The 23,883-nt window shown below is 49.3% G+C and overlaps 2 protein-coding genes across 2 annotated transcripts; both read left to right on the top strand.

Moving 5' to 3' along the window:
- Nucleotides 1–2,352: 2,352 nt before the first annotated feature.
- Nucleotides 2,353–9,519, top strand: LOC116497446 (delta-1 crystallin). The gene is made up of 16 exons (XM_032201189.1): nucleotides 2,353–2,364; nucleotides 3,635–3,829; nucleotides 4,801–4,884; nucleotides 5,207–5,263; nucleotides 5,530–5,627; nucleotides 5,912–5,989; nucleotides 6,253–6,330; nucleotides 6,463–6,515; nucleotides 6,887–6,949; nucleotides 7,072–7,186; nucleotides 7,580–7,664; nucleotides 7,837–7,896; nucleotides 8,161–8,249; nucleotides 8,543–8,618; nucleotides 8,990–9,096; nucleotides 9,369–9,519. Exons 1-16 carry the CDS (start codon nucleotides 2,353–2,355, stop codon nucleotides 9,517–9,519), a joined length of 1,401 nt encoding a protein of 466 aa, XP_032057080.1.
- Nucleotides 9,520–14,173: 4,654 nt separating this feature from the next.
- LOC116497445 (argininosuccinate lyase) lies at nucleotides 14,174–22,755 on the top strand. Its single transcript, XM_032201188.1, has 17 exons — nucleotides 14,174–14,234; nucleotides 14,326–14,394; nucleotides 16,372–16,566; nucleotides 17,509–17,592; nucleotides 17,909–17,965; nucleotides 18,520–18,617; nucleotides 18,852–18,929; nucleotides 19,210–19,287; nucleotides 19,420–19,472; nucleotides 19,636–19,698; nucleotides 19,821–19,935; nucleotides 20,637–20,721; nucleotides 20,895–20,954; nucleotides 21,214–21,297; nucleotides 21,590–21,670; nucleotides 21,920–22,026; nucleotides 22,515–22,755. The coding sequence occupies exons 2-17, from the start codon at nucleotides 14,377–14,379 to the stop codon at nucleotides 22,663–22,665; spliced, it is 1,407 nt and encodes a 468-aa protein (XP_032057079.1). The 5' UTR covers nucleotides 14,174–14,234; nucleotides 14,326–14,376; the 3' UTR covers nucleotides 22,666–22,755.
- Nucleotides 22,756–23,883: the final 1,128 nt, after the last annotated feature.

The following is a 23,883-nucleotide window of genomic DNA, read 5'->3' as shown; positions in this document are numbered from 1 at the left end:
AAGAAGAAGATGAGATGTAGAGAGGCACCAAAACCAGCACAAATAGAGAAGATAGTAATGAGAACACATTTCCCTATTTGTTAGAAGGCCTACTCTGCAATGCTAGTTCACTCTTTTCTCCTAAAAAAATTCAACTGCCTCAGCCCAAAGCATCTTTTATTTCTTCAGGGTCCAGTTTTACATTAAGGAATTCTGACTGTATTTAGAGTTTCACTTCCATTTTTATTATAAAAATATTACCCTGTATTCCATGTTGCTTCAAAATAGAACGTTATTGAGCATTTCATCTAAAAACAGGAAAAGAGAGAATTAGTAACCTCCTAGATACAAACTGGGACAGGAGGTAAGCAGCGTACTACAAACAAACCGATTCCTGTGAAGTTTGCTAAACGCACAGTGAAACTGCTGACAGATCCCATGTGAAAGTACATGTCCTTGCCACGTCCAGTATCAGACAGACCAAAAAATAGGACCAAATAGGATCACCTGATAACAAATACAGAAGGTTTCTTGGTTGCAGAACTAGATTCATGGTCAAGACACAGATGATGAAAATAGCAGAAATTCAACCAGGTTGTTCCCAGTGATTAAAACCCAGCCACACATGGGTTGCAGATTATTGTCCCACAGCATCCATCAGAATAATTTATTTCAATGGGTCCAAGGCCAAAACCCACAACACATCACCACAAATACTTCACATGAAGTCACTGCATTACTGATCTTTCTCCAGGGCACTTGGGATCACTCCTTTTTCCCTTTTTCTCTTTGGGAAAGTCCTGTTTGATAGCTTCAGGAAGAAAAACATAGTCCTTACACAGGCTGTGTCTTAACCTGGAGTCCATACCTCAAACTCCATGAGAAAGAGATGCTCTCTGTATGGGATTCACTTGGGTTGTAAATTCAGTGCTCACTATTTTCCCAAAACATCAGCAGTCTTCTGTCCAAGTAAGGACAAGGACACTCCTAAAGGCTGATGAAGACGAGAAAAGTGTTAAAAATAAGGGATTTCAAAGCAATGAAGAATGTGATGACAAAACAGTTAAGCAGTTTCCTAGTGTGGATGTCCTAGTGTGAATGGGAGAAGGTGACAAGTTGCAGAACTAAGAATGGCAGAAAAAGGACAAGCGGGTCAGTTAAAGGCAAGGAAAAAATGGGGACAAGAAAAGCAGAATATGTTTCATGAGCTCTGACAAAGGCCTGGATCATGCAGATGGAAGCATGCTTCACTGTGGTAGCACACGCTGTACAGCAAAACAGCAAGTGCTCGTTCTGTGGCGTGGCTGCTGAAAACTGCTCTGACTTAATGAGAAACTGGTGCTGAGGAGCAGCTTTGTGAGCCGCTGTTCCCAAATCTCACCTGTATTTTAAACCAGTTATTTACATTCATGATATTTAGAGTTTGAGGGATTTGGGGCTATTTGTCAGGGCTACAGACCCAGACTGGCACTTCAGCCTGCACAACCTCACACTCTGCAGCCCCAGTCTCACATGAGCTTCTTCCCAAGACTGACCCCATGCAATGACCCCATGCAATTAGTGAGAGCAGAAATCCCCAAAGCTTCAGTGTCCTTTTAAGTGGGGTAAAAAGGCTCCTCTGCACGGAAACTGGAAAGGGCAGCCAGTTCCCATCTATTTGCTGGGTTAATGGTTGGACTTGATGATCTCAGAGGTCTTTTCCAACCTAAATGATTCTACTTTATTCTTGCTTGTTTGCTGGGGTGGCAACATGGATGGAGCACTGATGATCTACCCATCATACCGAGTACATTCATTCTGATGTAGAGGAGGACAGAGTGAAATGACTCCTTCAATACAAGGATATTCCTAGGAGTGGAGCTGACCTGTCAGTGAAAACACACAGAGAACACTCGCACACCACAGGCCTGCTGCCTAAAGTTCCACCAGAAACTTTACAGACAAGCAACATGAACGAGGGCATCTCTCCCAACGCTCCTCCTCGCAGCCTGAGAGGATGCCTCTCTCCTGACTCGCTCATCATGTGCTGGATCGGCAGGGTTTGGGGACAGGAGAGGGGTGGGAAGGGTGAGGGGCTGCGGGGGGGCCGTGGTGGGGCTGGCCATGGGGCCACCCCGCCCCAACAGGGCGGGACGAGCCACCAGCCCGGCTCCGAGGCACGTAAAAGCGGGGCAGCAGGGACTGGGAGCACACGGAGCTACCAGCCAGGGCTCCACTACAGACACGGTGAGCAGGGCCGGGTGGGCAGCAGGGGTCCTGGGGTCCTGTCCCACTGCTGGGCTGGGACAGAGCAGAACTGAGCCTCGCCTCGCTGTTCCACAGGTTGCACCAGGTGCCGGGATCGCCGCACACCCGAGCAAAACGTCGTCTGAGATGGCATCCGAGGTGAGGGTGAGCTTTGCTTTAACTGCGGGGTGCTCTCGGGGTGCTCTAGGGATGCTCTAGAAAACGCAAGCTCCACTGACTGGTAACCCCGGCAGTGCGCCCTACTATGTCCATCAGGGTGTTTTTGGGTGCTCCTCTCTGCCCACTTTATTTTGCCGGGTTTTAAGCGGAAAACGCGACAGCAAGCATGTTTGCTGCAGTATTTCTGAAGACTCACCTCTGATTCTGGTGAAAACCCACAGTAGGGAGGATATATCTTGATGCCTCTTCGGGTCCAAGCTCTGTGCTCCCAGCACTGGCCTTTATTAGCACCCCAACCCCGGTGCCGTTCACCCCAGGGGACTGGATTCCCAGCGAAGGGCTGCAAAACTTTGCTTTTGCAATTCCGATTTCTCATGCTGACAAACCTGTTTTAAAGAAATAATGAAAAAAAAATAACAACCTCCCAATGACTCCAGGCTCACCCCTGAGGCTCTCTCCCCTGCTCTCCTCTGAGGTCCACCAGCTTGGCAGGGATGTGGGGCAGGGGTTCCCCGAGTCCCTCCGCCGCTGTCCATGGTAGTGGGATCCTGCCACCCAGTGCTGCGGCTTGCTGAGCTCCTGGGGGTGCTTTGGGGGCTTTGGGACTGCTGCTTTTTTTTTTTCTCCCTTCTTAAAATTTGTAAGACTGAACAGTCTGCACCCTTAGCCGATCTGAGTTTAAGCCAAAAGGGATGTGGCTACTTCTGGCCCACAGCTCTTTGTCAACCCAATATTTACTTACAGTCTCCCCAAAAGAAAGGTTTCCTTTTTTTTTTTTTCTTTTTTTTTAATTCCAAGTAACAGTAGACGCTAGCATTCATTATAACCCTGACTCCCTTACTTTTCTCTTTAATAGACTATGAGAGGGTTAGTGACCTTCAGCTGCCTTACAGGACAGATCTGTGCTGCTCTTGTGCCATATGCCCTGATATTTGTTTTCAAGGAGAGTACACACTCCTTCCAGAGTCCCACAGAGACATAGGGTAGAGTATCTTAGGGGACTCCTGACCTGACAGCTCAAGGGCTAAATATTAGTAACAGAGACTTGCACTCCACCTCTTCAATTAATTTCTAAAGCTTCTAAAGTCCAGGGACCTTTCTGGTTAGTGCTACTGCACTGAAAAAAATTAAGATGCCTGGGCAAGCCCTCAGTTTTACTTAGATAAAGAGTGGGCTAAGCATTAAATGATTCTTAGGAGAATGTATCAGTAAGCCATTTGAACATGCCTTTTAACTTCATTACTCTCAGGGGGATAAACTTATGGGAGGAAGGTTTGTCGGAAGCACGGATCCCATCATGCAGATGCTCAGCACTTCCATATCCACTGAACAGAGGCTGTCTGAGGTTGATATCCAGGCAAGCATTGCTTATGCCAAAGCCCTGGAGAAGGCTGGGATCCTAACTAAGACTGAACTGGAGAAGATCCTGAGTGGCCTGGAAAAGGTATTTATTTCCTTCATAAACTGTCACTTGTGCTCAGGCCTACATACAATCCCCACAACAGTACTACAATAAATAGCTCCTTATCAGACAGCACCTCCCTCAGCTGCTGCTCTAAAACCATTTTCTGTACCCTCAACTGCTATTCCTTAGCACCAGGCATGTGCAGAAGTGCCTTCCTGAAAGGGAATGCTGCCCTAAATCAGGGAGAACCAGAGAGGCCCATGTGTATTGTCCTCTTGGTACTCTGAGGGACACTCTGGGCAGGGGATGGACACTCCGATTGCATCTAGCTAAAGGCACCAAAGCCAGGCAGTAGGAGGTGAACCAGCTGAAAACTCAGGAAGGAGAGCCTGCAGCCCTGATGAGCCCACTGTGGGTGCTCATTATGGAAGGCTGGTGCCTCAGTGAGATGTGCTCAGCGTGACCTGGCCCCCATCCTCTTCAAACTGAGCATTCCCGAGGAATTGTTTCAGTGTGAATTAGGAATATTCTTTTTCCGCTGGCGCTTGGGATCCTTTTGTGTCTGGCTGCCTGAGTTAGTAGAAGGCAATGCATAGCATTGTATAGGGGTGAAGAGGAGTCAGCAGATAAGCGCTTTTTTTTGAAATATCCATTGTTGTTGCTCACCCGCCATGGACAATGGGGAGTCTATACAATGTTTGTATAGGAAAATCTTTGTGGACAATGCTACAGCAACGACTGACATTTCAGCTTGCTTTCTCATTGCATCGCTTAAGTCCTCCTATGGACAGAACATTGCAGAATCAGCAAGGTTGTAAAACATGAATCCCACCAAGTGCAATACAGAATATGGGGACAGAGTAAGCAGCCAGCTTTGGCGTAAAAAAATGACAGTGTTGGATCTTTTCAGACTTCCATTAGGACGGCAAAAGTTGGTAATTGCTGGGGACACCTACAGCCTCCGAAAGCACAGAAGAGCAGGGGCTGACTTGTGTTTCTGCTGTTTGTAGATCTCTGAGGAATTGTCTAAGGGAGTCCTTATAGTGACCCAAAGCGATGAGGATATCCAAACTGCCAATGAACGCAGACTGAAGGTTTGGTCCTCTAAACTCTTCTTCCTGTCCCTCTCTAGCTAGACCTGCCTGACAATAAGTACACGTGTCTATTACCCACTATTTTTTCCTCACTGTCTCTTGTACTGAATCTAAGTGCATGGTTAGGCATGTCCAAGACCACTTCTGTGGAAGAGACTCTGTACAAGCTTAAACATACAAATTGCCCTTCCCCAAAAGAGATCCCATAGCTACTTACAGAATGCTAGAGCTGAGTCTTTTCCAGGCTGGGAGGAGGTCTGCACTTGGGGGTAGTCTGCTTAGAATACAGAGACACTGATGGAAGTTTTCCTGTTGTCCTCAGGAGCTGATTGGTGATATTGCTGGAAAGCTGCACACTGGAAGAAGCAGGAACGAACAGGTATGTACAGAACTACTTGGTTTTGCCCTTTTACTCCTCCTGCTCCACACTTCATGAGAATCCTGACCAGAGCAGCCATTAGCTCTCTTCCTTGAGAGGAAGATATAGTGACATTATCATGTCAGAATGACCAAGGACACATTTTATGAGAGGAAGTTGTGCCTTCCCATCACATAGAACAAGGAGGGAGTTATTTTACTGTCACAAAATAAGCTCATGATATAAGTAACAGTCTCCTTCAACTGACTGTGGCCAATCTTGTCCAGGTTGTGACTGACTTGAAGCTGTTCATGAAGAATTCCCTCTCTGTCATCTCCACTCACCTGCTGCAGCTCATTAAGACCCTGGTGGAACGTGCTGCCATGTAAGTCCTTTCCCCAGTCAGTGGCATTGGCCTTGCTGGGACAGATTTCTAGGCTTGTTCTTTAACTGCAAGACCACCTGGGTGCAGTAGCAAGGTCTTCTGCAGGGGAAGTTACAGCCAGGCAGTCTGGGATAATGCAGGGAAAGACAACAGCCCATCTTTCTTCACAGTTCACTTCACAGAGACATTCTTCTTTGCCTAATGGATGCTGGGGATATAGCCTGATGTGCCCTGCCCTTACTCTGACAGGGGCTGCTCACCTCTTTCTCTCCTTTCACATGCAGAGAAATTGATGTTATCTTGCCTGGCTACACCCACCTGCAGAAGGCCCAGCCCATCAGATGGAGCCAGTTCTTGCTCAGGTAACCACCTTCCACACTCAGCTCCAGGGAGCCTGCTCAGCTCAGCTCAGCTGCAGCCCAGCAGCCCACCATCCTCTGGCAGCACAGAGCTAGTCCTGCCTCACCTAACCCTGAAACTTACCACAAGACGTCCCCATGTTCAGTCCCACTTGGCTCTGGAGGCCAACTCTCAACATGCCCCCACCATCTAGCCATAATTCCTTCTCGGCTCATGGGACAGTTCCTGACTTCAGATGCCTTCTCTCTCTCTTGTCCCTTCACAGCCATGCTGTTGCCCTGACCCGTGACTCTGAGCGCCTGGGAGAGGTGAAGAAGAGGATCAACGTCCTGCCCCTGGGAAGGTAACAGCCAACTTTCTGGAATCCCTGGGCATCACTTGGCTCTCTGACATCTTGAGAGTTCTGTTCCCTGTGCATCTTTGGTTGGAGTTGACAGGATGTTATAAGTGACTCCTGTTTCTCTCTCCCTGGCAGCGGTGCTCTGGCTGGTAACCCCCTGGACATTGACAGAGAGATGCTGCGTAGCGGTAATGTCTGCCTAGAACAGGGTGGCACAGCCCTACTTGAAGTGTCTGGGAGGAGGGGAAGCAATGACAGGTGGTGCCTCAAAGCTCTGTCATGTGCTGTAACATTGGACCAAGATGAAATAATTCATACGGGCTTTTTTACTGCAAAGATCCAGACCATGTCTGTGAGGTGGGAGCAGGAACAACCAGCACTGCTGCGTAACAGTCACCTACGCCTAACAGTGAAGGCCCTGTGCAGCATAAAAGTTCAGCATGGTTATGTTCCTGGGGCTACTCAAGGGCTCACAGTCACTTACAGGCTGGGGCAGCCTGCTGCCTTCAAGCTCCAGCCGTGCCAACCCTGACTGCTGTGTTCACTGCTTTCCTTACAGAGCTGGAATTTGCTTCCATCAGCCTGAACAGCATGGATGCCATTAGTGAGAGAGACTTTGTGGGTAAGCACAACTCCATCGCTTCTTTCTTCCACCATGTTAGAAGCAGGCTCTAGAGGACTTCCCAGTTAACCTCATTAACAAGGTGGGTAAAATCTCTAAATGACCTCCTGCCTTTCCTGCAGTGGAATTCCTCTCTTTTGCCACCCTGCTGATGATCCACCTTAGCAAGATGGCTGAAGATCTCATCATCTACAGCACCAGCGAGTTTGGCTTCCTGACCCTTTCTGATGCCTTCAGGTAGGTGCTGGTCCCTGGGCAGCCAGCCCTTCCCTCAGCCTCTCCTCCTCCCTTCTCCCCACCTGAGAGACTGAGTCAGAGCTGGGGAGCTCCCTACTGCACAAGGACACACAAATCAACTCCCCAGAGCACAAAAAGCCTGGCAGAAAGACAGGATAAGAGAGAACATTCCTCATTAGGGAACACTGATTTCTGACTCTGGTAACATCCTAACAGACTTCCTGTCTCTCAGGATGGCACAGCCACAGCCCTGCCTTCCAAAGGCCACAGAAACACTCTTGCCTGTTGATGCCACCTCTGGAGGGCCTGCCAAGTAGCCTCTGATTTCTCTCCTCTCTGAGAGGCAGCACTGGGCTCCAGACAACTATTACACTGCAAACATCTTTCTTTCAGCACTGGCAGCAGCCTGATGCCTCAGAAGAAGAACCCTGATAGCCTGGAACTGATCCGCAGCAAGGCTGGACGTGTGTTTGGACGGGTGAGTGTGCTAAAGAAAGAAGAGGGATAGGGGAGCTGCTCACTTTGGGGCTGAAGCATCTTCCTTCGGCCTCTGTGTGAAAAAAGATTTGTGCCCAATGTGGGCTCTGACCTTCTGCTGGGGCAGTGCTCCTCTTCTGCAAGCTAACTGCCTTGCCTGTTTCTCTCTGCAGCTGGCTTCAATTCTCATGGTTCTCAAAGGACTTCCAAGCACCTACAACAAGGACCTGCAGGTAAAACTGCTGTTAGGCTTCAGTCTGTTTCTCTGAACTGGCACAGCTGTCTTTGGCTTGGGTGCAGGCTCTTGCACTTCATTTTCCTGCATTTCCCTGCTTGTGTGCAGGATGATAAAAAACAGGGCTGAGGCACCGCATGCTGCAGCTCACAGCCCACCCCAGCAGGAGCCCCCGAGATGACTTGCTGCCTCCTCTGCTGGCCAGGCTGCCCATGTGGTTGGGCTCCATCTAACAGTGATGTGTATCCATGCTCTCACGCAGGAGGACAAGGAGGCTGTCATTGATGTTGTGGACACCCTGACTGCTGTGCTTCAGGTTGCCACTGGGGTGATCTCTACCCTCCAGGTAAGGTTTCAGCCTCTCACTATTGCACGTGGTTGGAGAGGGCACGTTCTGTGCATAGCACAGCCACAGGAGAAATACACTGATGCTAAGATGAAGCCTCTTGCTCACTCATACTGCTCTTTATGCCCCCACCACAGCAGCAGCTCGGGTACACTTAGATCTGGGAGTTAGCTTGCAGAAAATGTTGTTGGAGATCCTGGTCCTTTGGCAATGAAGCACCCTCAGTGTGACCACTTACACCTCCTCAAGGAGGAGCAGATGATCATGTCTCCCTCTGACGCTTCTCTCTACAGATCAGCAAGGAGAACATGGAGAAGGCTCTGACCCCTGAGATGCTGGCTACTGACCTGGCTCTCTACCTGGTTCGCAAAGGAGTAAGTGCAGTAGGGAAGCCTGGAGCTGTGACTTCTTTAGATGCAGAATACTGCTCAGTGAGGGCCTGAGATGAGGCCTTCTGTTCTGTCCCCAGGTGATGATCAGTGTGGGTCAACAAACACGAAAGCTGGAAACCCTTTCTTTACATGTATCCCAAGTAGTGGAACTGCTGCCGGGTGGACTTGATAGTAATTTACAGGTGGAATTTTACGTCCTAATGCCTCCCCTCTTCACACCCCAGAAAACACGGATTCAGATTTCATTTCCCTAATTAAAAACAAGTCAGCACAAATGAGAACACATTCTTTCTTGCCTGAATCTGCAACCCAGGTGCCTGGTCACTTGACTCTGCACTTTATTTTCATTACAGGTGCCGTTCAGACAAGCCCACACTGCTTCGGGGAAGGCCGTCCACCTTGCCGAGACCAAAGGCATTGCCATCAATAATCTCACCCTGGAGGACCTGAAGAGCATCAGGTTTGTATCACTATCACTTTGCCTTTTGAGGGGAGATATGGCAGATATCAGCCTGGCTTGTACAGGCTTTCTTATGAAAAGAAACAGCTTAGCTCTCTGGTCTACCATGAGCTGCTCCTGTGGCACTACAAGAGCATAGGCAGAGCAGCCAGAGGCTTTTCCCTTGCAATAAGGCTCAGCCTCCACTCCCTTATCTGCAGGCACTGAGCATGGAAAGCCAGCAACCAGCACCCACTACCCTGCACTGACACCTTTTCTTTTTGCCTCCCCAGCCCCCAGTTCAGCAGTGATGTCTCCCAGGTCTTCAACTTTGTCAACAGCGTGGAGCAGTACACTGCCCTGGGCGGTACCGCCAAGAGCAGCGTGACTACCCAGATCGAGCAGCTGAGGGAGCTGATGAAGAAGCAGAAGGAACAAGCTTAAGAGTGTGGGGAGATTTCCCGTGGATGCAGCATTGTGCTTATCACACTAATGCAGAGTTAATAAACACTGTGGTGTATTGTAGTTCACTCAAACTCCTGTCTCGCGTTTTGCTTCTAAGGGGGCAAGATTGAGCTGGGTTTCCTCAGCACTTCTGAGGCTTGGGGTCACTGCTGTGAAAGAATTGGGGAGCTCTTCCCTGGCAGGGGAACTCTTCTAAGGTGGGGAGCTCTAGGGGGCTGGTACTTAGAGGGCAGCAGGAGGGTCTGTCTACATCAGGAGACCTGCAAATGCTTGGAGCAAGCACACACAGCACAAGGCTCCATCCAGTGGTGCCGTACTAGGTTACAGAGGGAGACTTGGGGGTGTTCACAAAGCAAGACACTTAGTACAGCACCTGCAACACGTGCCACATCACCAGCTGTCACTGCCCTCCTCCTAGGATTATGTGCATCAGCCTGCCCCCTGGCAGGGAAAAACCTCTTCGGCACCTGGCACTGCAACATGCTTCATCTTAGGCAGAACATGCCCAGCAGGCCAACCCACAGCTCTTCCATATCCATCACAAAACCACCTTTAGCTCTGGTTTACACTGGAGCACAGGGGCTGCACCATCCCAGACCAAGCACTTTCCTTTCTGCAAGCCAAGCTAATCTAGCTGGGGGCAGAGTGCTTGAAAACGGGCAGGCATTGCTGGCTGACTCTTAGAAATCATTTACCATCTTCTTGCCTGTCCTTACTGAAATGAAATCAGAACAAAGATCAGGAATAGCATTACTTTAGGAATGAAAATGCACCAGTCTTGTGTCACTCTTATGGAGAAAATATTTGGTTGAACAAGTATTTGTAACATTACTTCCCATTACTGTTCTGCAGTGATTTCTGTTTGGAATGACTGCTACTTGATTGAAAGGCAGAGAAATAATAGTTTCTATAGGGAAGGCGGGGCAAATTTCATTAAACACTAAACCAGCTTGAACCTGGAATTCACAGCACAATAGTGCTTGTTGTCATGGGCAATTTCTTTTTTTTTTTTTTGTCACAGCATTTTAAAGCTGGTGGTTTGCTTAGCACCCTGCCCTCCATGCTGACACAGCAACACATTATTGACTCAGAGCACTGCAAGACTCTGCAGCACACGTAGGTAACGGGAGTAACACAAGCATTGCCTCACTGTGTGTTGGTTAAGGGCTCTAGCATAGACAGGACAGTGCAAAGTGCCCTGAGCTAAATCTCCTGCCTTTAATGAAGTACCCTAGGAGACACAACGTGCTTTCATCCTACCTTTGTGGCATTAGTGGTTTAAATATGGAGGAAAAGCACCAACAACAAAAACTTCCCTTTCTTCAGCACTTCCTTCCACCCCCAGTCTCCCTGTACTCTGGCCCTACACCTGATCTGTTCTCCTGGCATTTAAAGAACACCACATTTTAATCACTGCTCCATAAACCTCCTCTGTGTTTGCTCTGTTACTTCCTGCTCTGTTTCTATTTTGTCACTTTGTCACTTTGTCTCACTCTCTAGATAGGTTAGATGAGGTAAGAAATCATTTATGCAACTTACTGATCTGGGGAAGGTGCAAAAGAGGGAGAGGTGACACCAACACTCAACACCAACAGTCAGAAGAAGGATTAGCTCCCCATTTCCAGCTCATAGCTCTTTTCTTCCCTCCCATAAACTTTCTCAATTTGTGCCAGTAGTCTCCTTGACTGTATCTTCTAGCTATGGTTCTGTACCTTAAGACCCTCCGCCAAGCAGATTTCCTCTTGCTCCTACCAGCGAGTGTCTGGCGTTGCTCCTCATAGCTGGTGCTGGGTGCCACAGGGTCCTGCCAAACTGAAAGCAAAACAGAGGTTTTAGCAGATTATCACCTCTTGGTCTCCTACTTAAATGAGTAGCTCATGATCACTGGTACTTCCCACCCAACCACCCTTTTCTTAAAAATTATGGAGTAACTTAGACTGGGAGAGAACTGTGAAGGTCTCTGGAGCTCCAGACATTATAGAAGACTGTGGCCCAGAGTATCTACAGACTTTCACTATCACCCTACTATGACTCATTGTGATCTGGGTTTTTAAAACGCTGTCGCTTATCACAGAAGTTTTGTGATAGAACTTCTTCCACAGAAGGATCAGTGTCTTGGACGCTACTCAGGAGTAACTTGGGCTTTAACTCCTGCTCCATCACAGATGACAGGAAGGCATTTACGCCAAGAATCCTGGCTTGTATCAGGAATAGGGTAGCCAGCAGGACCAGAGAGGCGGTCGTCCCCCTGTACTCTGCTTTGATGAGGCCACACCTTGAGTGCTGGGTTCAGCTTTGGGCCCCTCCCCACAAGAAGGACATCGAGGCCCTGGAGCATGTCCAGAGAAGGGCTACGAGGCTGGGGAAGGGCCTGGGACACAAGTCCTGCGAGAAGCGGCTGAGGGAACTGGGGGTGTTTGGTCTGGAGAAGAGGAGACTCAGGGCAGACCTCATTGCTCTCTGCAACTGCCTGAAAGAAAAGTGTGGGGAGCTGGAGGTCATCCTCTTCTCGCAGGTAACCAGTGATAGGAGTAGAGGGAACGGCCTCAAGTTGTGCCAGGGGAGGTTCAGGTTGGAAATGAGGAGACATTTCTGCTCAGGAAGAGCAGTCAGGCACTGGGACGGGTTGCCCAGGGAAGTGGTGGAGTCACCGTCCCTGGGGGTGTTCAAGGGAAGGTTGGATGTGGTGCTTGGAGGCATGGTTCAGTGAGTGACAGTGGTAGTAAGGGGATGGTTGGACCAGGTGATCTTGGAGGGCTTTTCCAACCTTCCTGATTCTATTCTATGACTCTATTCTATTCTATGAATTCATACACTGTCCTTTTAGACGCACAGTCTGACATGTCGGCTGCTCATGAACTACTGAAAGTCTCAGCAGATGGCTACGTAACTCTGATCTGGCACCCAAGCAGATAAAAAACCTACACAGGGGCACTTGAAACATTACACTAAGTAGTGTAATGACCCTTCACTGGGTTCACCACAAGGAAAAGATCTCTAACCTACTTTCACACGCTGAAAAAGTCCCACTGAGTATTTTCTCTCCTAAATACGCTGTTATCCCTGGTCGTTCTGCCCCCTAGCTTTCAATTGAAGAAACAACTGCTCTGCGGCCACGAAAGAGTAGCGAGAACAGATGCATTTGTGTGACTGCAACGTCCCCTGCAGGCACCATGGATGAATTTGAGACAGCAACACCCAAATGTGTCCATCCAGACCCCTCTTCACCAGCGGCAACACAAAGTAATGTCATTGGGATTCTTCAGCTGTTTCTATACCTCGTGTTACAGAGGGATGCAAGTGGGAAAAATTACAAAGAGGCCTGGAAGTAGTAGAACAGGAACCAGAGCTTTCACTGTTATATTTAACTGTTTAAATACAGGTAATCTTTAAAAATCAGAGCTGTCACATATCACACATACATAGGGTGCTTAATGGCATAAAAACTCATCTAGCAAAGTTGATACTGGGGAATTCTGGAAGTGCCACATGGTGCCACATCTTCTCTTCTCTAGCCCTGTGGGTCAAAAATGAGGTGTCTCGGGGAGAGGTGCCTGGGCTGGCTGGGTGCACTCTAAGCCCTCCTGACTGCAGTGCCTTGGGCATCTTCCTCCTACCCTTTATCCCTTTGGGCAACTCCTGTACCATGTCTTTAGACAGGGGGAGGTACAATCTGTGCATGTTGTGCATGTTCCACATAGCCAACCTTGAGCCCATATCACGGACACCAAGAGGTAAAGCCTTTCCCTGTATCTGATCCATTCTGGATCTAAGTGTAGTGCTTACTGTTTTGCCAGCTTCCCAGCAGCATCCTGACAAAGCCTGCCATAAGGGCAAAGACACTCATAAAAGATCAACAAGATGCAAGAAGCACTGAACAGGAGGGACTTCAGAAGAGGGAGGAAGGAACCTGGCAACAAAATGGTTCAAAGAAGTTTTCCCAGTGTAGGCAGCATGATGCTGTGTGTGTCTGCAGGTCTGCTAGTCTTAAAAGGAATGGGGTCAGTGTCTGCGGGTCTGCTAGTCCTAAAGGGAACAGGGTCATCTCCCTAGAAAAACATGACCATGAGGGGAAGTGTAGGAGAAGCAGTGAATTAAGAGCTGGGTACGAATCCAGACAGAGAGTTTGAGCCTTGTTCTGGGCTGATGCTGAAGGCAGCACTCTGGACACCCAGCTGCTAAAGATGCAGCCAAGCCTGGTGCTAAGCCAAGGCACCCTGCCTGTGTCCCCTCTGCCACAGAAACCAGCACACCCTAATCCTGCACCCCAGGCTTGCTCTTTAACTCGGCAAGGGGATGAGTGGTACTACTGAGAAAAGAGAATAGAAAAGACGTCTGGATTAGGCCCCTTCCTACCTGAATTATCCTACGGTCCTGTGACAACAGGGCTGTCTAAAGAGAAAAACAACCCCACGGGGGACCAGGGGATGCGCTTCCTGCGCTCCCCCAAACACCTCTGAGCGCACAGACAAGCAAAAAAATGCCGTGGCAGCAGGCTGGGAAAGGCAAAGCAGAAACACCCCGGTGCTGCCGGGTGGTTCGAGGGGAGGGGGCGGCGGGTTTGGGGCTGGCCATGGGGTCACCCCGCCCCGACGGGGCGGGACGAGCCGCCCCAGCCCGGCTCCGAGGAGGGTAAAAGCGGGGCAGCAGGGACTGGGAGCACACGGAGCCACCGGGGCTGCACTGCGGACACGGTGAGCAGGGCCGGGTGGGCAGCGGGGGTCCCGGGGTCCTGTCCCACCGTGGGGCTGGAGCATTGCTGAGCCTCGCCTCGCTGTTCCACAGGTTGCACCAGGTGCTGGGATCGCTGCACACGCGAGCAAAACGTCCTCTGAGATGGCATCCGAGGCGAGGGTGAGCTTTGCTTTTTTACTTTGGGGGACTCTGGGGGTGTTCTTGGGGTGCTCTGTCTTACGCGAGTTCAGCTTTGCTAAAATCAGAGCCTCTGGCAGCGCAGCCTGCCGTTTCCTTCGGGCTCTTCCCTCTACCTAGGACAGCTCGCGATAGCCCATGCAGCTCGTTCCTGCTGGCCTGTGGTTAGGCAGGTACTTTACAAAAGCTTGTATAAATAGTTCTCTGTACCAAAGCTGCGTTTTCACTTTCTGTGACTAGTTGTCTTAGTGACTCGTGCTTCCTGCCTTTGGAGCAGCTCCTACAGCCCTGGCTTACCCTGCTGTTGGCTGTGCACCAGTGTCCATCAGTGCCAAGCTGTAGTCACTTCCTTCTCTGACCAGAGCCCTGTAACTAGCTGAAATTAATCCTTCAGTTTTGATTTCTCTATTGCAAATGTATCTGTTGCAATGTTTCTGCTGACCCACCTCTTAATTTGGTGGAAACCCATAATGCTGAAGATAAGCCTAGGCAGAGCAGTTCCCCATTGAAGTGCTTGGTCTCAGGTACTGGCTTCTAACGTTACAGCCTGTATGCCATACTCCTGTAAGCACTGGATTGACATGGAGGACTTCTAACACTTCTTGAATTCTGACATTTTTTTCCCCTCTCCCTCCCCTCAGCTTGCTGACAAAGCTGCTGCAAAGATATGAAAAAAACACGTGCAATGCCTACCTCTGTAGGCTTCTGCCCGCTGTCCACTCAGGCACATTGTTGAGATGTGGAGACAGTCTCTAGGGAGGAAAAAAAGTTTCTAAGGTTACTCAGCAGTCCTTTGGCTGACTGATAAAACCCCAGCACAGATTAGTTTGCAACTGTCCCAGACAGCTTTTTGCTGTCCATGGTAGTTACAATGTACAGAACGAGAAGGGGTTGATGGGGTGCTTAAACATCAAGTAGATCAGCAATTATCTACTCTGCAATGGTGACTATATTCCGGGCCTTCCTTTAAATGTTCTCCAATTTCTTCTCCAGCATCAGCAGGCTGAGAGAGATGCTTTTGAGACTTTGAATTAGTTTAAAGGTTTCTGTACAAGTAACATTCCTATCTATTTCCATGCAAGTTTGCCAGAGTTAGGGCTTTAGGAGGTGTCCTATCCAGATAGACAAAAATCTGGCGGGTCTTGGCTAGTGAATCCATTCAGTTGCTGAAACACTGGTGAAAAAGCTTTACTCAAACCATGCTGTGATGCATGGCAGGAATTGGGCAATAAATTAATCTTATTTTGGGTAGAAAAAATTTTCCTATGTATTTTAAAACCATCTATATGTTGATTTATTTTTCTGAATGTTCCTGATGTCAAAAGATACCCAGACTCCATTCTAGAGTCAGTACCATAGCTGATTTTATGCTAAATTCTTGCCAAAACTTGTAAGCATATGATGGACTCAGGAGATGCTTAAACTGCAACTTCAAACACTTGATAATGCAGCTTGTGCTGGTCCATAGCTATTTGTCGAACAGAAGAATCTCCTTAGCACAACAACAATGGACTTATTCCAAAAAATAGAGGATACTAGCTTTCACTATATTCCCTGTGACTGCTTATTTTTTTTCACTGCTATTAGGCTATCAGGTGGTCAGTGACAAGAAGCAGCCTTAAAAGCTAGATACATGCTGCTCTTGCACCATATGCCCTGATATTTGTTTTCAGGGCCAAGCCAAACTCCTTACAGAGTCCTGCAGGGGTAAAGTGTCTTGGAGGACTCCTGAGCCTGACGTGACAGCTCAAGGGCTAGCAACAGTAAAATGCTCTCTACCTTTTCAAATAACTGTCAAAGGTCATAAAGTCCAGGGGTTTTCTGGTCAGTGCTACTGCACTGAAAGAACATAGCTGAGCTTGCTCTCTATGTAGGATAACAAGCTCAATGGACATCACATTGTCCTTAGAACTTTAACAGAAGTTATGCCTTTTTAATTTGCCTCTTCCTCTTTCACAGGGAGATAAACTTTGGGGAGGAAGATTCAGTGGAAGCACAGATCCCATCATGGAGAAGCTCAACTCTTCCATTGCCTATGACCAGAGGCTGTCTGAAGTTGATATCCAGGGGAGCAAGGCTTATGCCAAAGCTCTGGAGAAGGCTGGGATCCTAACTAAGACTGAACTGGAGAAGATCCTGAGTGGCCTGGAAAAGGTATTTATTTCCTTCATAACTTGTCACTTGTGCTCAGGCCTACATACAATCCCCACAACAGTACTACAACAAATAGCTCCTTATCAGACAGCACCTCCCTCAGCTGCTGCTCTAAAACCATTTTCTGTACCCTCAACTGCTATTCCTTAGCACCAGGCATGTGCAGAAGTGCCTTCCTGAAAGGGAATGCTGCCCTAAATCAGGAAGAACCAGAGAGGCCCATGTGTATTGTCCTCTTGGTACTCTGAGGGACACTCTGGGCAGGGAATGGACGCTCAGATTGCATCTAGCTAAAGGCACCAAAGCCAGGCAGTAGGAGGTGAACCAGCTGAAAACTCAGGAAGGAGAGCCTGCAGCCCCAATGAGCCCACTGTGGGTGCTCATTATGGAAGGCTGGTGACTCAGTGAGATGTGCTCAGCGTGACCTGGGCCCCATCCTCTTCAAACTGAGCATTCCCGAGGAATTGTTTCAGTGTGAATTAGGAATATTCTTTTTCCGCTGGCGCTTGGGATCCTTTTGTGTCTGGCTGCCTGAGTTAGTAGAAGGCAATGCATAGCATTGTATAGGGGTGAAGAGGAGTCAGCAGCTAAGCGCTTTTTTTTTGAAATATCCATTGTTGTTGCTCACCCGCCATGGACAATGGGGAGTCTATACAATGTTTGTATAGGAAAATCTTTGTGGACAATGCTACAGCAACGACTGACATTTCAGCTCGCTTTCCCATTGCATTGCTTAAGTCCTCCTATGGACAGAACATTGCAGGATCAGCAAGGGTAAAAAGATGAATCCCCACCAAGTGCTATATAGAATGAGGGGAAAGAACAGCAATGCTGGAGCTTTTGTGACTTCCATTAGGATGGCAGAAAGTGGTATGTGCTGGGGATACCTACAGCCAGCTATCCCAAGTAGTGTCTGACTGGTGTTTCTGCTGCTGTTTGTAGATCTCTGAGGAATGGTCTAAGGGAGTCTTTGTGGTGAAACAGAGCGATGAGGATATCCACACTGCCAACGAACGCAGACTGAAGGTTTGGTCCTCTAAACTCTTCTTCCTGTCCCTATCTAGCTAGATCTGCCTGACACTAAGTGCATTTGCCTCTGTCCCACTATAACAGTCCTCAGCAACTCTGGTACTGACTCTGTGGTCAAGAGTGTTCAAGACCCCTTTTGTGGAAGAGGCAGTGTACAAGCACAGAACCCAAAGTTGCCCTTCCCCAAAGCGATCCCATAGCTACTTACAGAATCCTAGAGCTGAGTCCTTTCCAGGCTGGGAGGAGGTCTGCTCTTGGGGGTAGTCTGCTTAGAATACAGAGACACTGATGGAAGTCTTCCTGTTGTCCTCAGGAGCTGATTGGTGATATTGCTGGAAAGCTGCACACTGGAAGAAGCAGGAATGATCAGGTATGTATAGAGCCACTTGTTTTTCTCCTATGCTACTCCCCAACCATTCCTTATCAAAATTTTCTGCTATCTTTCACATGCTCTTACTCTCTCCAGCATGTATTCCCCAGAGCTTTAAACTAGTGGTGGTACAACCCCTTATCTGCAGAGGGGAGGAGGTTGTGCAGGATGGTTGCTCAGTGGTATAAGGCCCCAAACTTCCACCGAATTTCCTTTGAAAGCCCATTGAATCCATGACTTTACTGGCAGGGTGCTTTGCATCTTTTGGGGTTAGGACTTCTGCTGATGACACTTATGTAAATTGGAGATTATGTTATCCAAAGCTGACAATACCTTAGAAGTGCACTGGAAGTACTGGTCTTTCTTTCTGTTACTGGAAAGAAAGATACAGCAATTTTCACAAAGCAGAGAGCAGGGAATTGTTCTGGTTATATGTCCTGATCTATCACATGGAACAAGGAGGAGAGAAACCTGCCAATTCTTTCTGCTGAACTGTATTTGGTCACTAAATATGCCACATTCCCCTTCATCTGACCATGGCCAATCTTGTCCAGGTTGTGACTGACTTGAAGCTGTTCATGAAGAATTCCCTCTCTGTCATCTCCACTCACCTGCTGCAGCTCATCAAGACCCTGGTGGAACGTGCTGCCATGTAAGTCCTTTCCCCAGTCAGCAGCCTTGGCCTTGCTGGGACAGCAGACTTCTGCAGGGGAAGTTACAGCCAGGCAGTCTGGGATAATGTAGGGAAAGACAACAGCCCCTCTTTCTCCACAGTTCACTTCAGAGACATTCTTCTTTGCCTAATGGTTGCTGGGGATATAGCCTGATGTGTGCTGCCCTTACTCTGACAGGGGCTGCTCACCTCTTTCTCTCCTTTCACATGCAGAGAAATTGATGTTATCTTGCCTGGCTACACCCACCTGCAGAAGGCCCAGCCCATCAGATGGAGCCAGTTCTTGCTCAGGTAACCACCACCTTCCACACTCAGCTCCAGGGAGCTTTCTCCATCCCTGAGGCACTGCTCAGCAATACCCCAGCAGCCCAGCATCCTCTGGTAGCACAGAACTGAAATCCTCCAGCCTGCCACAAGATGTGGCAGGCAGTGAAGACGTCCCCATGTTCAGTCCCACTTGGGTCTGAAGGCCAACTCTCAGCATGCCCCCACCATCTAGCCATAATTCCTTCTCGGCTCATGGGACAGTTCCTGACTTTAGATGCCTTCTCTCTCTCTTGTCCCTTCACAGCCATGCTGTTGCCCTGACCCGTGACTCTGAGCGCCTGGGAGAGGTGAAGAAGAGGATCAACGTCCTGCCCCTGGGAAGGTAACAGCCAACTTTCTGTAATCCCTGAGCATCACTTGGCTCTCTGACATCCTGAGAGTTCTGTTCCCTGTGCATCTTTGGTAGGAGTTGACAGGATGTTATAAGTGACTCCTGTTTCTCTCTCCCTGGCAGCGGTGCTCTGGCTGGCAACCCCCTGGACATTGACAGAGAGATGCTGCGTAGTGGTAATGTTTGTCAGTGATGGGGTGGCACAGCTCTACTTTAAGTGTCTGGGAGGGAGGGATAGATGCACAGCGATAGGCCTAACAGTGAAGGCTGGGGCAGCCTGCTGCCTTCAAGCTCCAGCTGTGCCAACCCTGACTGCTGTGTTCACTGCTTTCCTTACAGAGCTGGAATTTGCTTCCATCAGCCTGAACAGCATGGATGCCATTAGTGAGAGAGACTTTGTGGGTAAGCACAACTCCATCGCTTCTTTCTTCCACCATGTTAGAAGCAGGCTCTAGAGGACTTCCCAGTTAACCTCATTAACAAGGTGGGTAAAATCTCTAAATGACCTCCTGCCTTTCCTGCAGTGGAATTCCTCTCTTTTGCCACCCTGCTGATGATCCACCTTAGCAAGATGGCTGAAGATCTCATCATCTACAGCACCAGCGAGTTTGGCTTCCTGACCCTTTCTGATGCCTTCAGGTAGGTGCTGGTCCCTGGGCAGCCAGCCCTTCCCTCAGCCTCTCCTCCTCCCTTCTCCCCACCTGAGAGACTGAGACAGGGCTGGGGGCTCCCTGCTGCACAAGGCTGACACACAAATCAACTCCCCAGAGCACAAAAAGCCTGGCAGAAAGGCAGGCTAAGGGTGAGCATTCCTCATTAGGGATCACTGATTTCTGGCTCTGGTAACTCAACCATGTCTGTGTTCAGCGGATGCTCCTCCCCAGTGACTGCTGGCAGGCCTGGGCTGTAAATGTGCAGGCACAGAACTTCCCCCTCTGCTGGGAATTCCTGCCCAAGCCCTTCCCTGAACAGCCGGGGCTTGCAATCCTAACAGACTTCCTGTCTCTCAGGGTGGCACAGCCACAGCCCTGCCTCCTCAAGGCCACAAAAACACTCTTGCCTGTTGATGCCACCTCTGCAGGGCCTGCTAAGTAGCCTTTGATTTCTCTCCTCTCTGAGAGGCAGCCCTGGGCAGTAGCTCCAGACAAGAGTGCAAAAACAAAGGCTCTGCACTGGCACACATGACAAACTCCATGGACTTGCTTCAGTGCTTGCTTATACCGAAACAGGTGGCACTCACATGGCTCACAGTGGACCAGGCCAGCCTGCTGCACAACCTATATTATCCTGTAGGGACTGGGGCCTTGCTCCCTGTTACACTGCAAACATCTTTCTTTCAGCACTGGCAGCAGCCTGATGCCTCAGAAGAAGAACCCTGATAGCCTGGAACTGATCCGCAGCAAGGCTGGACGTGTGTTTGGACGGGTGAGTGTGCTAAAGAAAGAAGAGGGATAGGGAAGCTGCTCACTTTGGGGCTGAAGCATCTTCCTTCATGCCTCTGTGTGAAAAAAGACTTGTGCCCAGTGTGGGCTCTGACCTTCTGCTGGGGCAGTGCTCCTCTTCTGCAAGCTAACTGCCTTGCCTGTTTCTCTCTGCAGCTGGCTTCAATTCTCATGGTTCTCAAAGGACTTCCAAGCACCTACAACAAGGACCTGCAGGTAAAACTGCTGTTAGGCTTCAGTCTGTTTCTCTGAACTGGCACAGCTGTCTTTGGCTTGGGAGCAGGCTCTTGCACTGCATTGCCCTGATTATGTGCAGGATGATTTTAAAAAAGAAAGTGCTGAGGCACTGCATGTTGCGGCTCACAGCCCACCCCAGTGGGAGCCCCAGAGATGACATGTTGCCTCCTGTGCTGGCCAGGCTGCCCATGTGGTTGGGCTCCATCTAACAGTGATGTGTATCCATGTTCTCACACAGGAGGACAAGGAGGCTGTCTTTGATGTTGTGGACACCCTGACTGCTGTGCTTCAGGTTGCCACTGGGGTGATCTCTACCCTCCAGGTAAGGCTTCAGCCTCTCACTATCACACATGGTTGTATGGCACATTCTCAGCATAGCACAGCCACAGGAGCTCTAGACTGGTGCTAAGATGAACCCTTTTGCCCACTCATACAGCTTGTTATGCCCCCACCACAGCAGCAGCTTGGGTACACTTTAGATCTGGGGATTAGCTTGCAGAAAAAGTCATTGGAGAGCCTAGTCCCTTAGCAATGAAGTCCCCTCAGTGTGACCACTTACACCTCCCCAAGGAGGAGCAGATGATCATGTCTCCCTCTGACGCTTCTCTCTACAGATCAGCAAGGAGAACATGGAGAAGGCTCTGACCCCTGAGATGCTGGCTACTGACCTGGCTCTCTACTTGGTTCGCAAAGGAGTAAGTGCAGTAGGGAAGCCTGGAGCTGTGACTTCTTTAGATGGAGAATACTGCTCAGTGAGGGCCTGAGATGAGGCCTTCTGTTCTGTCCTCAGGTGATGATCGCTATGGGTCAAAAACCAGAGCTTTATGTTGCATTGCTTTAAGTGAAATCAAACCAACAAAGCAAAATGAGAGCACATGCTTTCTTGCCTGAATCTGCAGCCCAGTTGCCTGGTCACTTGACTCTGCACTTTACTTTCATTACAGGTGCCATTCAGACAAGCCCACACTGCTTCGGGGAAGGCCGTCCACCTTGCCGAGACCAAAGGCATCACCATCAATAAACTCAGCCTGGAGGACCTGAAGAGCATCAGGTTTGTATCGCTATCACTTTGCCACATCTCCCCTCAGAAGGCAGGTATCAGCCTGGCTTTATACAAGCTTTCTTATGATGCCTTCACCAAACAGACGAGGCCTGACAGCACCCCAAAAATCTTCCCAGCCTCACTATCAGTGCTGCTACTGCCAAGCCTGTAATAACTAAAGGGGAACAATAGCATTACAATTGAACTTGAACAGGGCATGGGCAGCAAGTCCTGGGAGGGCTTGAAAGCAGCTCATGCCTTGACCTGGAGGCACCAGCACTCCAGAGGAATCAGGCTCCCAGCCTCCTCAATCTCCTCTTGGAGCTGACTCTGGTCTACCATGAGCTGCTCCTGTCTGGCAAGAGCAGAGGCAGAGAGAGCAGCCAGAGGCTTTTCCCTTGCAATAAGGCTCAGCCTCCACTCCCTTATCCTCTCTGTAAAGTCAGCAACCAGCACCCACTACCCTGCACTGACACCTTTTCTCTTTGCCTCCCCAGCCCCCAGTTCAGCAGCGATGTCTCCCAGGTCTTCAACTTTGTCAACAGCGTGGAGCAGTACACTGCCCTGGGCGGTACCGCCAAGAGCAGCGTGACTACCCAGATCGAGCAGCTGAGGGAGCTGATGAAGAAGCAGAAGGAACAAGCTTAGAGTGTGGGGAGACTTCCCGTGGATGTAGTGTTTTGCTTATCACACTAATGCAGAGTTAATAAACACTGTGGTGTATTGTAGTTCACTCAAGCTCCTGTCTCGCGTTTTGCTTCTAAGGGGCAAGATTGAGCTGGGATTCCTCAGCACTTCTGAGGCTTGGGGAACTGGTCGCTGCTGTGGAAGAATTGGGAATCTCTTCCATGGCAGGGGAACTCTTCTAGGATGGGGAGCTCTAGGGGGCTGGTACTTAAAGGGCAGCAGGAGGGTTTCACCATATCAGTGAACCTGCACATAGTTGGAGCAAGCACACACAGCACAAGACTACATTCAGTGATGCCATGCCATGTTACACAGGGAACAGAAGGTGACTTGGGGGTGTTCACAAAGCAAGACACTTAGTACAGCACCTGCAATGCATGCCCCATTACCAGCCGTCACTGCCCTCCTCCTAGGATTATGTGTGCCAGCCTGCCCCCTGGCAGGGAAAAACCTCCTCAGCATCTGGCACTGCAACATGCTTCATCTTAGGCAGAACATGCCCAGCAGGCCAACCCACAGCTCTTCCATATCCATCACAAAACCACCTTTAGCTCTGGTTTACACTGGAGCACAGGGGCTGCACCATCCCAGACCAAGCACTTTCCTTTCTGCAAGCCAGGCCAAGTTACCTGGGGTAGCGTTTGAAAAATGTCTGGCATTGCAGTCTTCCTGTTACAGAAACCATTTTCTATCTTCCTGTCTGTCCTTCCTGATGTAAAATCAGAACTGAGACCAAGAAAAGCCCTAGCTGACCAACACTATGCCCCCTAAGCTAGTTGTGGTAGAAAAACCAAGTATGTACACTTAATTCAGGTGAAGAGGTGACAGCAATATTTAACACCAACGGTCAGAAGATGGACATCTCTGCCTCCCCAGCTCACAAACCTTTCCTTGCAGACTTTCTCCCCGTTTGTATTTTGTCATCTTTGCTCAGTATCTACACAGGCTTTAGATGACTAGAATTCCCCTTGTTCCCAGCAGCTACCGCCCAGCATCCTGGGGTTCAGAGCTGAGTAATGTGGGGCCCTGCTGCTTGAAAGAAGGTGGTCTTTGCATATTATCACGTCTCAATCTCCTACTTAAATAAAAAGATCATAATCAGAGGTGCCTGATATTTGTCCCTCCAGCTTTTTGATAATCTCATGTGTCACTAAGCCTTTCACTGCCGTGCAATAAGCT

This window comes from Aythya fuligula, chromosome 20 (assembly GCF_009819795.1).
Source record: "Aythya fuligula isolate bAytFul2 chromosome 20, bAytFul2.pri, whole genome shotgun sequence".
In the NCBI taxonomy this organism is placed as follows: domain Eukaryota; kingdom Metazoa; phylum Chordata; class Aves; order Anseriformes; family Anatidae; genus Aythya; species Aythya fuligula.
This window is presented reverse-complemented; position numbering and strand designations above follow the sequence as displayed.

Bases quoted from the DNA above. Each gene is read 5' to 3' on its own strand.
- LOC116497446 (XM_032201189.1), top strand. The intron at 5,990-6,252 runs GTAACCACCTTC...GTCCCTTCACAG, and splicing joins TGGAGCCAGTTCTTGCTCAG to CCATGCTGTTGCCCTGACCC. The intron at 7,897-8,160 runs GTAAAACTGCTG...GCTCTCACGCAG, and splicing joins CCTACAACAAGGACCTGCAG to GAGGACAAGGAGGCTGTCAT.
- LOC116497445 (XM_032201188.1), top strand. The intron at 17,593-17,908 runs GTTTGGTCCTCT...TGTTGTCCTCAG, and splicing joins CCAACGAACGCAGACTGAAG to GAGCTGATTGGTGATATTGC. The intron at 20,955-21,213 runs GTAAAACTGCTG...GTTCTCACACAG, and splicing joins CCTACAACAAGGACCTGCAG to GAGGACAAGGAGGCTGTCTT.